Below are 15,266 nucleotides of genomic sequence, written 5' to 3' on the forward strand. Positions count from 1 at the left end.
GCTTAGTTTCAGAATAAGGCATTGCCATGGAGATAAAATTAACTGAAGAATTACATGAAGCCAAGGATCATCGTTGACTCATTCATTTATCAGGAAAGGTAGCTGGACAGAAGGTAGAATCTTGAAGTCCTACCCCAGATCAGCACACCATGCAGTGCAGCCACAGCTGAATGAAGGGTTGTTTGCCAGCAAGCCATCAAGGTGAGGCTTGTCGAGTAAAAACTGCCTCAAATGAGTGCTGCAAAGGACTCCCCCAAATGCATGTGTTGTATTCCTGTACTTAAAGAGACTGGAAAATGGTATAGGAAACCTACTACACTCAACTTCCTTTATCTGCATTTCACTTCACTCCTAGATAGTTTGGGTATTACAATAACTTGGCACACAAGACTGAAATAAATTATTGCACAACTGCTTTTTAAAAGTTTTCTTAAGAGAAGTGGAGAGAAAAAGTTCTGTGTAAAATGAAGGCAGGATCTGCTGTGACCACGTGAATCCATCCTGCAGAGCTCAGGCAGGAGTCCTGTGAACAAACACTCCAGAAAGCAGCCAGGAATGATTCACTTCTTTATTAGGAAAAATCAGAAAAGAAATTTAAGACTTGTCTGACAGGGGCAGCAGTGAATCAGTGAAGTGCATTCTGAGATACAATACAGTCGTTTGGAGAAATTAAGCACTTCGAGATTAGAGAATAGGGTTAACAAAGCCATGCCTTGCCCTGCACAACAGGCACCACAACAGTAACCTGCAACCTTAAACCAGGGAATTTTCCTTTGGTTTTGCCATTGTACAGAACGCTCAGTGGAGTGGAACACATAGCACAGCTGGATCATTTCCTGTTTCTGTGTCCTGGCCAAAAGCTACTGTAGTGGGAAGAGTGAGAGCTGGGGCTGACCAGGTGAAACTTTCTGTCCTTCCTCATGAGAACGATGCAATGGTTTTTGAATTAATTACAATTCTCACAAAAAAAAAACAAAAACAAAACCAAAAAAAAAAAAAAAAAACCAAAAAAAAAACCTGTCCAAAACACTGCCCTGAATTTTGCTCACTTCTGGTTCCATCAGTCACACTGGTGTCTTGTGACAATCACGGCAGGTGCCAGCATTTCTGACTTAGATCAGCAGCAGCAGGCTTGCACACATTATTATCCTGTCCTTTCCCCAGCACAGGGGAAGATGCCCTTTACCCTATCCTGCTCACCAGCCTCAGTAGCTCTGCACAGCAGCACTGAGCTGCAGCTGTAGCTCTCCTTTGCCCAATGCTGACAACACTTCTGCAGTTCAGAAATACAAAACTTGCATCAAGAATGGCAAACTGAAGCCAGAGGAGAAAACTCTTCCTATGACCTGAGCAATCACCCCACAAGGAACAGAGACCCATCAGGATCTGAGCCCAGCAACTGCCTCCACAGCAGTCCTGAACACAGACATGAAGGCCTGCAGTGCCTCAGGCTTTGCCTCACTCTGCTTCACTGCAACCTGCATCCCTGAATCTTCTGCCTCGAGCAATAGCTCTGTCAGGAAGAGGCAACCACTGTCATCCTGAGCAATGAAATAAGCTTTCCATGGCTGGACACCAGCTTTGCTCATAGCAATGGTCCGGATGTGGACGACATGAAGAGCAGTCTGGATAGTATCTGGATGAACTGTTCCAATCCAGGGCAGAGACTGCTGGCAGCCAACATCCAGGCTCAGCCAGGTCTTCTCAAACTGTTCTGCAGTCAGGACGACATCAGGAATTAAGGTAAGGCTGCCTGTATCAGGATGAACCTTGAGGACTTCCTTACTCCCTTCAGAAATCAGCGACTCTGAAATCAAAGCATAAACAAATGAGATGCAGTTTTTATTCCCCTATTACCAGTTTCACACAGAACATCCCAGGGGGCCATCAGATGAAGGCTGGAATTACAGCACCCTCAGCAGCAGCCTCCCTGGGCTAATGGGGCGGTGATCAACCAGGCATTGCACAAGATATTAAGAACACTAAAGTGTTGTCAAAGCACTGTGTTCTTTTTCCAAAGGAACTCACGTGAGGATGTCTACTGACAAGAGGAAACTGTGAGGGTGATGCTGGTTACCTGTGCCCCCGTTCCCAGAGTCTGTACAAGGAGAAAAAGCGTAACAGGGCTCCCCTGGCTGGTGAGCAGTGACAAGTGCCCAACGTGCTTTGCCATAAATAGGTGCGAGGGTGTTGAACTCAGATGCCCACGTATTCACAGGTTGTTCTGTTTGGTCCTCCAGGAGCCCCAGGGAAGGGTCTGACTTGGGGCTGCACAGAACCCGTTTCACTTCATCCACACCGGACTGTAAGAGGCGATAGTAGAACAGCCCACGGTCTCGTACTGACATATCTTTCTCCTCCTCTGCAAATTTGAGCAACAGATTGTAGAGAATTTGAGCATTCAGATTTTTCCCCAGATTTCATGACCCCTAAATATTAAAAATCCATTCCCAGGGCTACAGTGTAAGCCTGTCACACTCACCTATCAGGGACAAGACGCAGCCTAATGCATAAAACTACATCACTTTGCCACCCTCGATGGTCATTGCAAGGATGCTGACACTGCATCAGTGCACCAGGGACGCGTCAAAAACAGGTGCCCAAAAGCCTGTACTACTGCTGCAATGAAGCAGAATGCTGCAAGAGGAAACCTACCTATGCAGTGATAGAGCAGCCTCCCCAGCATGTCCTGACACTCAGCAGGACGAGACAGGAAAAGTCGCACCAACGCTGTCAGGAGCTCCATCTTCACTGCTGGGAACACCTCTGTTTTCACATTCTCCACCAAGTCCTCTAACACATAGGGGGCGTTTGGTACTTTCTCACCATGTGCACCAAGGAGCCAGATCAGTGCTTGCTTCCCCTGAAGGCACCAAAAAAGAGCACATTCTGTTTCACAGAATAGCTACATTAACAGTGTTGACATGAAATCAAGAGACACGAGAACAAATCTAAAGCCACCTTACCTCACTGTCCTGGATGATGTCCTCACAGCCAGGCAGTGCCTGACACACTGCATCTGTGCACTGGGGACACAGCCAAACCAGGTCCCGAAAAGCCTGTACTACAGCTGCAATGAAACAAAATTCTCAGCATTCCCCAAGAATTATAAAACCATTAGGCAAAATAAGTAAAAATAAAACATAAATGAAAAAAAAAAAAAAAGAGTCAAAAGACTTTGCAAAGTTTTAGCTAGGGAGGTCATGACTATGATTTGAGACACTCTCCTTCAAAATCCCAATATGCTGCCCCTGTCAGAGCACAGTTACACCACGCCTAAAATAAAGTACTGAAACTTCACATTGTTCCTCTTGCTTCTGGAAAGTAATCTCCCTTTTGGACATTCCCCAGCCTTTAGAGACTGACTCACGATGTCTCAGGCACACAAGGTTAGAAAAACAAACTGAAGCTAACACCAATTCAAAATGCATCACATGAACTTTAGCCCAAAATGTTAAAGGCTCTGTTGCACCCTTACAGAACCTCCAGCAGCTATTAATGCCCAATTCAAGAGCTGACTGTAAGCATGTGACTTTGAAAGCTGAAAGCAAGAGCATTACAAAGAGGGCAGAAATAGCTAAGGGAAGTTAGATCTGAGGACAGCAGAAGAAAAAGGCAGAAGTCTGGGTTGAGTTGAATCCGACTGTTACATGAGGAAAAGAAATCAGGAAGACTTAAAAGACAGAAACTAGGAGAACCAGCCAGAAAGAACTCAAAATTAGACCTATTAACCATCAGGGCCTTCACAAAGAGTTAATAAAATGCCTCTGCCTTCATCCTTTGGAGTCAACAGAAGGCAGCCAGAAAAGAGCCTCCATATCATATCAGACCAGGAGCGCAGCCATCACCACCTCCAAGGAAGAAAACCTACAATGTCCGGTCACATTCCACATCCCCACACAACCAGACTTCTACCTGGAGACACCAAGTAAATTAAATGTCAGGTGCCTCCTAGAGCCTCAAGTTTTGGGACCACAAGCCTCAGCAAAGCCACTTCCTGGGAGCTTAAGCCATGCAAATAACACAAAGATGATTACCTGACGTGATGTGCTCCTGTTGAAGCCCCAAGAGCTCTGTCAGAATCCCCACGCACTGTTCTGTGTATGTCCTAGCAATACTGCCTGCAGAGACAACAAGGATACGAGTCAACCACGAGCCCAACTATTCATCACAAACTCGTTTTAAAGAAACAGTCGTCTTCTCTCTTCTTTGACAATTTTCTGACAGTCAGGTGAGCACATATTCTCACACAAGGCACACGTTCCTTTTTCTGAAGCCATACCTCTGAGAAAGTCTGCACTTTTCTTAACAGAGCAATGAGAAAAACATTTTAGCATCCCTGGCTTTCTCCTAAAGAATGCTATAAAAACTTACATATTTTCGAAGTTGAAAAAATGAAACCAAACTGCCCCAAATCACCTGAACTCTGCCTCCACCACAACTCAAACAACAAGCAAGTATTAAAGCAGCTCATCCACCTGCTACAGTTCCACTAAGACTCAACACTATCAGGCTCATTTAAGATGAAATTATTTAATTCAACCTTCCCATTCATTTGTTTATTTGGAGCATCTCCTCAGAGTGTTGACATCTGAAAAAGATTGAAGGCATAATATGCAGCCTGAAACAGCTCAGCACCGGGACGTCTGGATGAACCAGCATCCTTGTGGTTTATAAACACACACAAAACATCCCTGGGGAGCAGGATTGACCTGGGGCTTCAGCACAGATCAGTTATTTGGAATGCATGCAGAAATACTTCAGCAGAGAAAGGCCGACCTTAAGACTGAGGGCTGCAGCTGCTTCTGAAGCAAGGCAGAGCTCTCACCTATGGCAGAGATCGCCCCCTGGGCCAGCTCCACTGATATATCAGTGCAATAGCCCTTCAGCTCTTCCAGCACTTGTTGCACATTCTCATCATTCACCAGCTCGCACAACACTTCCATCTTCTGGCATTTGATGTAATGGGGTTCTGAATACGAGCAGAAGAACTTTTTGTAGTGGCTGCTAAAATGGCCAGGAAGACTCCCGAGGATCTGACGCACGTGGCACAGAGCAGTGAAGCACAGCTCCCTGCTCTCCGAGGTGCAGGCAGCCAGCAGTGGTCCCTTCACCCTCACCAAAACATCTGCCTGCACGTGTGGGTACTCCTTGGCCAGCACGAGGAAGAGCTTGGTGGCTGCCATCACAACGCTGGGGCTGCTGCTTTTCAGATATCCATCCAGCAGATTGAGAATGTTGAACAGCTCCTCCTCAGTGCGGGGTCTGTAACGCAGAAGGAAGGCAAGCACCTCGCTTTGCCCCCACTGATCCAGGTCAGCCATCCTGCCAAGGAAATAAACACCGTGTGCAGGAGTCAGGGAGTGCGTAAGGATCTGTGCTGTGCAGAGTGCAGGCTGCAGCCCTTAGGTTGCTACAGTCTCCACTCCCATCAAACACTGTGTTTTTTTTTGTGAGACCACAATTCCATCTAAAAAGGACCAACCAATGTACATGTTATAGGCTTAACTCAGTGTCAATCACATGCACTTTTGCTGACATAGAGCTTAGAGAGACAGAGAAACACCAACAAGATCCCTGGTCACAGCAGCACCTTGCTTTTCCAGATCATTTTGCTACACATAGGGAAAAAAGTTGGTATCTGCAGATGATATATATGTCACGTATCTTACAAGTGATTGGGAGAAACAAACCAGAACATCCTTGTACCACAAATACATCACGTGCAGTGCCATGATTTTAAAGGATAATTGCATTAACTTACAACTCCAAGCAAAGCAGCGGCTGAAGCAGACTCTCTGGAAAAGCTGGGCACTAAGATTTTCTCTTAAGACCTTAGCACAAAAACGACTGATTTGCTTTTAGGATGGGCACCTTCACCTTTAGGGTGTCTGACATTTCCAGTTCTGATGGGAGCCCAGAAGCACTCACTGCTATCTGTACAAAATGCAACAGACAGAACCAGGCTTCCAGTGCCACCTCTGATATGGAAGAAGACAAACCTGTTGAGGAGATGATGGGCAATAGGTTTGTTGATGACAACTCCTCCCTCTTTCTTCAAGATCTCTTCCAAAGCCCTCAGACAGTTCACCACCACAATAGGGTCCTGGTCACGAAGCAGGCTGTACAACTCATTCACCAATGCACCGTCTGCAAAGAAGCAAAAGTGCTGCACCAATATTCTCACTCTACAGCAGCCTTTGGCACAGCCACGTGGAAGGACGTGCGATGGGACGGCGTGATGCCAGCCCTCGGCTCCCCACCATGCTCAGCCCTGGGCTGTTTCCCTCCTCCTGCCCACGACCTTGCAGTGGCCCAGGACAGCCCAGACCAACCTGCCACGTCCCTCCATGCTCAGTGACAGCGCAGTGCCTGCCAGCTCACCCACTTCGGTGTCTCCTTGCAGCCTGTGCACCTTGGCACAGCCCAGCACAGCAATCCTGCGCACGTAGGAGGCTCTGTCCCGCAGGCCATTCAGGAGGGGCTGCTGCACATATTCCTGCATGCCGGGCAACCTGTGGGCAGCAGGGACGGGTCACACAGAATCACAGAATGGCCCAGGTTGGAAGGGACCTCGAGGATCACGAAGCTCCAACCCCCTGCCACACGCAGGGCCACCAACCTCCACATTTCATACCAGCCCAGGCTGCCCAGGGCCCCATCCAACCTGGCCTTGAACACCTCCAGGGATGCACGGGGCATCCACAACTTTCTAGGCAGCTGTTCCAACACCTCACTGCTCTCATAGGAAAGAACTTCCCCCTGACATCCAACCTCAATCTTCCCTCCCTCAATTTCAAACCATTTCCCCTCGTCCTGCTGTTATCTCCCCTTTCCAAGAGTTGATTCCCCTCCTGTTTGTAGGCTCCCTTTAGGTACTGCAGGCTGCAATGAGGTCACCCCGCAGCCTTCTTTTCTCCAGGCTGAACAAGCCCAGCTCCCTCAGCCTGTCCTTGTAGGGAGGTGCTGCAGCCCCCTGATCACCTTTGTGGCTCCTCTGGACCCTCTCCAACAGCTCCCTGTCTTTCTTGTACTGGGGGCTCCAGACCTGGACACAGCACTGCAGATGGGGCCTCACAAGAGCAGAGCAGAGGGGGACGATCACCTCCCTGTCCCTGCTGGCCACCCCTCTGCTGATGGAGCCCAGGATCCCATTTGCTTTCCAAGCTGTAATCACACACTGCTGGCGCATGTTAAGCATTTCATCCATCAGGACCCCCAGGTCCTTCTCTGCAGGGCTGCTCTCAAGAACCACTCCTTCCAGTCTGTATAAATGCCTGGGATTCCTACAGCCCAAGTGCCAAACTTTGCACACTGTTGTATTCAACATCATTAGATTCACCCAGGCCCACTTTTTGAGTTTGCTGAGGTCCCTTTGAATGGCATCCCTTACTTCCACCGTGTCAACGGCACCACTCAGCCTGGTATTGCCGAGGGCGCACTCTCCATCATCCATCTCATTGATAAAGATGCTAAAGAGCTCCGGTCCCGAGACAGAGCCCTGGGGGACGCCACTCACGGGGTCACTGAGGGCCCTTCCTCAGAGCGAGGGCTGAGTGCTGCCGGGGCAGGAAATACGGGACAAGCGTAGAGATGACAGAGGAGAGCCCGGATCCCCGCACCCACCTGAGGTCGCAGAGTCCTCGCAGCGCCAGGCCGCGCACGGCAGGGCTGGGATCGGCGCAGTCCCGTCGCAGCGTGTTGACAGCCAGCAACGCCAAGCGGGGCATGCGCGGGGCGTGCGCGCACACGTACAGCTGCACCAACTTCTTCTGCACCACGTCGGCCGCCGCGCCCGCCTTCACCATCTCCGCAAACAACCCCGACACGTCCGCGCCCTGCGTCATGAGCCTGCGGCAGACACGGCGCGGCCGTCAGCTGGCCCCGGCCCTCGGCTGACCCCCTCCCTCCCGCCGCCCCGCGCCGCTCCGCCCCGCACCGGATGACTCGCAGCACGGCGGCGCGGTACCGCAGCGGCTCCGCCTGCACGTGCGGGTTGCTCAGCGCGCGCCGCAAATCGCGCAGCACCTCCTCGCCGCCCAGGTACGGCATGGTCGCACGGCCCCCGCTCCGCTCGGCTCCGCGCCCCACCGCGCACGCGCCGCCCCTCCCCTTCCCTTCTCTCCCCTCCGCTCCCGCGCGTGCGCGACGTCGCGCGCCGAATTCGGCGGGAACCGGCGGCGGCGCCGTCTTCGTCCGCGCGCTCCCCGCGCCCCGGCGCCATGAACGGGACGGTGATTCCCGGCACGCCCATCGCCGTGGATTTCTGGAGCGTGCGGCGGGCGGGCGGCGCGCGGCTGTTCTTCCTGTCACACATGCACTCGGACCACACGGTAGGGCTGTCCAGCACCTGGAGCCGCCCGCTGTACTGCTCGCCGCTCACCGCCCGCCTGCTGCACCACCGCCTAAAGGTACGTCCTGTCCAGTTCCGTCCTGTCCCGTCCCATCCCGTTCCCCCCGGTCCTCACGCCCGCCCGCCCGCAGGTGCCCACACACTGGATCCGCCCGCTGGAGGTGGGGCAGAGCCACGTGGTAGGCGAGGAGGTGACCGTGACGCTGCTCGATGCCAACCACTGCCCCGGCTCCGTCATGTTTCTCTTCGAGGGCTCCTTCGGCACCATCCTTTACACAGGTACGGGGTGGGAAACGCGGTCGCCCCGCCGCCCCGCCCGCCCTGACGGCCCTGTTCTGCAGGGGATTTCCGCTACAGCCGCGCCATGCAGCACGAGCCAGTGCTGAGCGGCCGCCGCATCGACCGCCTCTACCTGGACAACACCAACTGCCGGCTGCAGCGCGCGCTGCCCTCCAGGAGCCGGGCTGCACACCAGGCCGCGCAGCTCATCCGCCAGCACCCGCAGCACCGCGTCGTCATCGGTGAGTGCAGCCCAGAGCCGTTCCTGCATCTCCCCCCGGTATGCCGTGGTGCTGAGGTTCAGTAGGGTAAAGTGTTGGATCCTGCATTTTGGTCGCAGCAACCGCAAGGCAAGCCTACGGGCTTGGGGAGGAGTTTTTGTCTGGAAAGCTGCCTGATGGAAAGGGACCCTGGTGTGTTGATGGACTGTTGGCTGAATGTGAGCTAGCAGTGTGCCCAGGTGGCCAAGAGGGGCAATGGCATCCTGGCTTGGATCAGGAATGCTGTGGTGAGCAGAACCAGGGAAGTCATCCTGCCCTGTACTCAGCACTGGTGAGGCCTCACCTCAAGTGCTCTGTTCAGTTTTGGGCACCTCAGTACAGAACGAACATGGAGGTGCTGGAGCAGGGCCTAAGAAGGGCAGCGAGGCTGGGGAAGGGCTTGGCGAATGTGGCCTGTGAGGAGAGACTGAAGGAGCTGGGGCTGTTTGATCTGGGGAAGAGGAGACTGAGGGGGGAGACATTACTGCTCTCTTCCAATATCTGAAAAGTGCTTACAGCAAGAGGGGTTGGTCTCACTGGTGACAGGACGAGGGGAAATGGCCTCAAGTTGCATCAGGGGAGGTTTAGGTTGGATATCAGGAAAAACTTCTTTGCAGAAAGGGTTGTTAAGCACTGCAATAGGCTGCCCAGGGAGGTGGCTGAGTCACCATCCTGGATGTGTTTAAAAAATATTTGTATGTGGTGCTCAGGGATGTGATTTAGCAGAGGTTTGTTAGTTAGGGTAGTATGGTTAGGTCATGGTTGGATTCGATGATCTTTAAGGTCTTTCCCAACCTGAGTGATTCTATGATTCTTTGACGGCTCTCCTGCAGGTGTGTACAGCCTGGGGAAGGAGGAGCTGCTGGTGGACCTGGCGCTCGAGTTCAGCACGTGGGTCGTGGTGAGCCCCTCACGCCTGGAGCAGATGCGGCTGCTGGAGCTGCCTGAGGTGTTCACGACGGAGGAGGGGGCTGGCAGGATCCATGCGGTGGACGTCGCTGAGATCCGCTGGGACACCCTTGTGAGCTGGAACGTGCGGCATCCGACCATTGCCATCCTCCCCACGGGCAGGCCCGTGAAGGTCACCCACCCCAAGATCCACCTCATCCCGTACTCGGATCATTCATCCTTTTCAGAGTTGTGTGAGTTTGTGAGGTGGTTGAAACCCTGCTCGGTCATCCCGATTGTGAAAGACAGCACGTGCCACACTTCCTTTCAGAAATACCTGAGTCCTGACCACCAGGCACCTCCTGGCCTTGGAATTCCGAAGCCTCTGCAGGTGTCTGTACAGCGGCAGAGCAAAACAAAGAAGCAGAAACCTGTGTGTCTTGTGAAAAGAGCTGCCCAGCGCTCTGTGCCCAAAGGAGTTGTTTATGAGTCCCTAGAGGAACATACTGAGCAATCTGACGGGCTCAGGGCTCTTACGGCTCCTCAGCAGAACTCCCATGAGTCAGCTTTCTGCTCCCTTGAACATATTTGTTTTTATGACTGTGAGGAGGAAGAGCCGAGTAGAGAACAGCCAGGGGGTGCAATGGCAGCTGGCACTGCTGGGCAGTTGCTTCTTTCTGATGAGGACTTTCCAAGTGAACTTCCAAAGGAATATTTACTCACTCCTTTAAATGCCTTAAAGCAGGTTTCCTTTTACAAGGCAGTAGAAGATTTATTTAGTAGGTGGGAAGTGTCCTGAAAATTGCTTGTCTGTCAGGGCAGATACAGTTGATAATAATGATTCTGAAAGTCTTAAAACTGCATCCTGTTCTTTGTGTTCAAGTTTCTCATCACAAGAGAGAAGCTCAGCTATGAGAAATTGTTTTTGTTTCCTCTTATTAGAGGAAAAAGAGAATCTAAAACTAGTTAGTAGATATCAGATTTTTCATTTATTTATTTTTATATCTTTGTCTGCATCTGTTGGGTCCCCATTCTGTATTCGGGCAATGTAGTCCCTCTGCATCTGAACCTTTAATCTCTATTGCAGAGATTTATGTGTCTGTTGTGGCCAAAGCAACCGCTGGGTTGGTTCAGGTTGAGCAGCAGAGGGCATGAGCTGCCTGCAGCCTAACTAATGGGCCTGCATGTGATGAAAGAAGCAACGCAAGGGAATCGGAGTCCTGCAGGTCTTATTCCACACATCTGTGCTGCCTCATTAACAAGTGTTTGTAAGGACTTCACTGTAAGATGTATTACAAATATTTATTAGGCTATGTTAAAAACTGGTGCTTGAAGAAATGTAGAAGATGAAGTGCCTTTCTTATTGCTGAAATACCTCCAGGCAGCGCTGCTTTTGAATCCTGCCAAGTGCAGCTGGATAAGGTTCTTCTCACCCAAAAGCACTACTTTCGTATTAATTGTAAATGCCTTTTTCAGGTCAGTGTCTGGAAAAGATAGGATTTGTGTGAGGTCTTGACTCCCTGGAATGGATTGCAGTATCCTCTTCAGTCTGCATGCTGACAGCTCTTGATGGCCAAGTGCTTCAGGTAGCTGTCAGTGTTCTGCTGGATTCTGTGCTTGTTCTTATCAGCCAGTGGTAAATTGGATGGAGGACAATGAAACATCTGCTTGCTGGTGTAAAGTGCCAAGTCGTGGCTGCATTATTTGGAAAGAATGCTGTGGCTAAATGGCAAAAGGCGTGCTCCATTAGCTTAGAGGTCAGGTGTTTCCTGCTCCAGGTGAACTGTACGGAGTCAGGGGGTGTCAGTAACATGGCAGTGCTGTGAGTATTTTCTGTGAAGTCTGAAAATTCTGGTTATCCTTGCAAAACTGCATTAGCAACATTTTACAGACTATTTCCCTGTGTGGTGATGGTGACAGCGAAGTAGAAGTGGCCTCTAAGTACTTTTCTGGGAGCAACAGGCCAACTTATTGTTCAGCTTTTTCTAACCTTATTATTTTAAACACAAAATGTTTCAAATGATTTAATCAGGATCGGAGTCTTCTGAATGTAGAGACGTGTAAAGTTGCTCCAAGACCAGTCAGCTGGATAGATTGAATTCCCCAAATCAAGTCAGACAAAGACATGTTTACTCTTCAAGTGAAGTTTGAGCTTGTGAAAAGCAAAGCTACACGTAGACGCAGCAGCTGTAGCTGTTTAAAAACAAGGCTGTCTTGAGCAGTAGTCATAATGACAGCTGCAGTGGGTGTGCTTGGGATGCTGCTCTGCAAACACAAGTCCTCACTCACAGCAGGACCTGGGGAAGCACAGGCTTGGAACGTGGCCACATAAGCAGCTCCTCTTGTGAGGCTGCCTATAGACTCTGCCTGCCAGCTGCTAATGGGACACTGGAAATAATGGAGTAACTTTCTGCATTTTACTTTAGAAGTGCACTTTTAAAGCAGTGGCGAGGGCAGCTCAAGCATCTGGCTATGGTCTGTAAGCCCTGTTTTCCTTGTGAAAATTAAACTACAGAGCTTTGTCAGGTCAGTGTGAATGGAAGCACCTGCTTCTTTTATAACATCTGAGGCTGCCAGGGAAGTAATGGCCCTGTGTTTGCAGTAGTTTGTTACTGGGTGCCTTGGAGATGCAGGCTGTACTTCGGTGCTGTTGAAATGTAAGTGACTCACTTGACAGGCAGGTGAGTGAAACACTGCCTGCACTCGCAGATTTCGCTGCTCTGCTTTCAGCTTGCAGCATCTCCACTGCTCTGAACTGATGCTTGCATTCTGAGTCCATTCTGCTCCATTTAGTGTCTCAGAGTCTGTCTCACACATTTTGCTGCTTGTGGGAAATGCAAGTTTTTTTTCTCTGTTATCAATCCTAAGTGGAGTAGAAAATCTCCAGGTGAAGCTGAGCAAAATGGAGTTGTCATGTTAATTCTTTGGAGGAGCAACTGTTCTTCAGAAAGGAGAGAAAACAGCAAAGGCTTCAGAGGCTGGGGTTCTGCTCACCATGTCTGAGCATTCCAGTAGTTTGAATTGGCTTCTGTTACTGGAGCCTTAGTGCATCTAAGAGCTGGAGTGTCTCATGCACACCAGGCTCTGAATGTGCTGCTGCTAGCTCAGCTGCACAGAGCTGTGTCAATACTGCTACCACAGGTGTTCTGCTTGCAACATGACAGTGAGAAGCTGAAGCCAAGTGTTAGCTTGGCTATGGAGTATCCAGGGCTGTGTCTCACAGTCATCCCTGCAGGAAAGTGGTGTTCAGACCAAAGCCCTCCCAAATCCATACTCACAGAGCATGTTTGAGCTGTTTATCTCTTGTTCCGCAGTTGAGAACCAAGCCCCAGTGGGATGAAACAGACTATAGAGGAGCTAGAAGCAGAGCTGAGTTCCTTTTGGCAAGGTTTCAGCAGTGTTTTAACAAGCTGTGATCAAACACTGGTGTGTCACAAGGGCAGGGCAGGCTTATGGTTCTGGGAGCAGCTCTGCCCTGCTGAGCTCCTCCACACAGTTGCATGTGCAAGTTGAATTGCAATACTATGAAACAGTTTATTGAGCTCTAACTCAGCAGAAATCCTTGAAGGGGGACTCTGTGCTATGGAGAGAAGGAAATGGATTCTGTAAGTTACTGCAAGATACAGAGGTAAAATGTACCTATCTCCTGTGTTCCACAGCAAACAGGTGTATGAGGTGGGGCTGTAGGAGGCACCCCAAAGTAGTGTTCCTAACTCTGCTTCCCATGCTACAAGGCTGAAGCACTTACAACTTCTCTCCTTTGGAGCTTCTTCAGGTTTTTGTAGAACAAGTCCTTGTGGTTGTTTTTCTAGATAAGAATGACATCAGGGAAATCTTTACTGGACAAAGTAATTTGAAGAATTTTGTAACTTCATTTTTGTAACATTTTGTAAGTTGCATTTACAATTCCTTCTGCACCATTTTTGCTCTTTTGCTGAGGTTGCTGCAGTGCCGACGTTTTCCCCACTGTCAGTTTGCACTTGGCCAAGCGCTGCCTCAGCACAAGCAGCCAAGAGTGTGCAGTAACTTGTTTGGGAGGAACTTCACTTGGGAGAGCCCAGCACTGCCAGCAGGTGCCTGGGAAGATAAGGAGCATATTCTAATTTTGCATGCGTGCTCTTGACAGGCATGCAGCACTGTGCACAGCTGGCCCTGTGCTTGTTTTCCAGGTGCCCACCACACACACCTGGTAGTTTTATTAAAACAAACAAACAAACAAGAGCAAGGCTGTCTCCTTCAGGCTTTTTTGCTGCTTGTGGTCTCGGCTTGCCTGCTGTCATGTTGCATATTGACCCAAATTGTTGCTGCAAGTAGAGTTGCCCAGGGCTGTCTCATGGAAAAAGTTTACACTTTGGTTTCTGCAAGGCAAAGACACTTACAGACCCCCAGCTTTCCCTTCTCTGCGGTGGTTCTGGGGATCATTTAGAAAATTTGTGTAATAGTGAGAGCAAAGATGAAGGCTCTGTGCTTTTGTAGATCAAAGTGTGTAGCAGCACGACTCGTCCCACCTTCGTTGGGCATAGAACTGGCAGTGAGCAGAGGCTGTAACTGATGGGGCTGTCATACAGGTGTGCAGCCCTCATCTTGGAGGACCCCAGGAGTGCTTTCCTTGCTGGAAGACCGCTGGCTTTATGGTCCTTCCAGAGCTCTCAGGCTCTCAGAAGTGTCAGCGGAGTTACAGTCCTTACTTCTTATGTGCTATTTGGTACTTTTAAAAGATGAACATCGGTCAGGAATGGCCCTGTGAGCTGAGTGCCACAACTCAGGGCATTTGGTCCAACAATTGAGGGCTGTCACAGCCTCACGAGGTGTGCTGTGATCTTCAGGGCTGTGTGTGTGTTTTGTTGACATTGCAGCATTAACTGCTTCATGCACGGATCTCTACGTCCTATCCAGGGGATGTCTGCTTATTGGGCTCAGCTTACAGGACTGGGCTCTCCTTGGCCTCAGGAAGCCCGGGATGGAGGCAGATGGTGACCTTCGGGCTGCTCACGGCCCCTCTGCCTTTCTGCCCGCCTGCTATGAAGCACCGCGTTGCATTTTGAAGTGTTTCTTTCAGGCTGTCACGTACCAGCCTCTGTTCTTTGTGCTTGTTGCGCTGCAACATTACACGAAGGTTTTTGAGGCTCCGCTGCTGCGTTTGTAAGCTTTATTTTAAAATAAACTTCGGAGAGAAACCGAAAAGTCTTTGCTGTGGTATTGCATTGACCCAGGGGGGCTGAAGTAAGTCGGCCCGGAGCGACCCTGCCCGCCTTCAGGAGCCCTGCGCCGCCTTGTCCCGCAGCCCACCGCGCCCCTCCCGCCTGCTCCGCTCCGCTCGGCGCCGCCCGCCCCCTTCCGCCTGGCGCCCGCGGTCACGTGGTCGGGCTCGGCGCTCGGCCCGCCTGGCCGGCTCGGGGCTCGGCTGCCTCAGTCTGGCGCCAGAGGCCGAAGGGCCCGGAGCGGCGGGAGCGCGGCGGCGGCGCTCGGGCCCGGGCGGCGGCGGC

General features: G+C 50.8%; 2 protein-coding genes across 2 annotated transcripts; one reads left to right on the forward strand and one right to left on the reverse strand.

Moving 5' to 3' along the window:
* Positions 1 to 553: 553 nt before the first annotated feature.
* AP4B1 (adaptor related protein complex 4 subunit beta 1) lies at positions 554 to 8,052 on the reverse strand. Its single transcript, XM_042834878.1, has 10 exons — positions 7,940 to 8,052; positions 7,627 to 7,851; positions 6,385 to 6,515; positions 6,003 to 6,150; positions 4,829 to 5,325; positions 4,038 to 4,121; positions 2,967 to 3,070; positions 2,656 to 2,863; positions 2,078 to 2,362; positions 554 to 1,807 (listed from the first exon to the last, which is right to left on the reverse strand). Exons 1-10 carry the CDS (start codon positions 8,050 to 8,052, stop codon positions 1,380 to 1,382), a joined length of 2,223 nt encoding a protein of 740 aa, XP_042690812.1. The 3' UTR covers positions 554 to 1,379.
* A 155-nt stretch (positions 8,053 to 8,207) lies between these two features.
* Positions 8,208 to 10,638, forward strand: DCLRE1B (DNA cross-link repair 1B). Its single transcript, XM_042834879.1, has 4 exons — positions 8,208 to 8,411; positions 8,485 to 8,632; positions 8,695 to 8,874; positions 9,726 to 10,638. The coding sequence occupies exons 1-4, from the start codon at positions 8,223 to 8,225 to the stop codon at positions 10,577 to 10,579; spliced, it is 1,371 nt and encodes a 456-aa protein (XP_042690813.1). The 5' UTR covers positions 8,208 to 8,222; the 3' UTR covers positions 10,580 to 10,638.
* The last annotated feature ends 4,628 nt before the right edge of the window (positions 10,639 to 15,266 follow it).

This window comes from Centrocercus urophasianus, unplaced genomic scaffold, assembly GCF_019232065.1.
Source record: "Centrocercus urophasianus isolate 14NV4802_14NV808 unplaced genomic scaffold, USGS_Curo_1.0 seq_498, whole genome shotgun sequence".
Taxonomy (NCBI): Eukaryota; Metazoa; Chordata; class Aves; order Galliformes; family Phasianidae; genus Centrocercus; species Centrocercus urophasianus.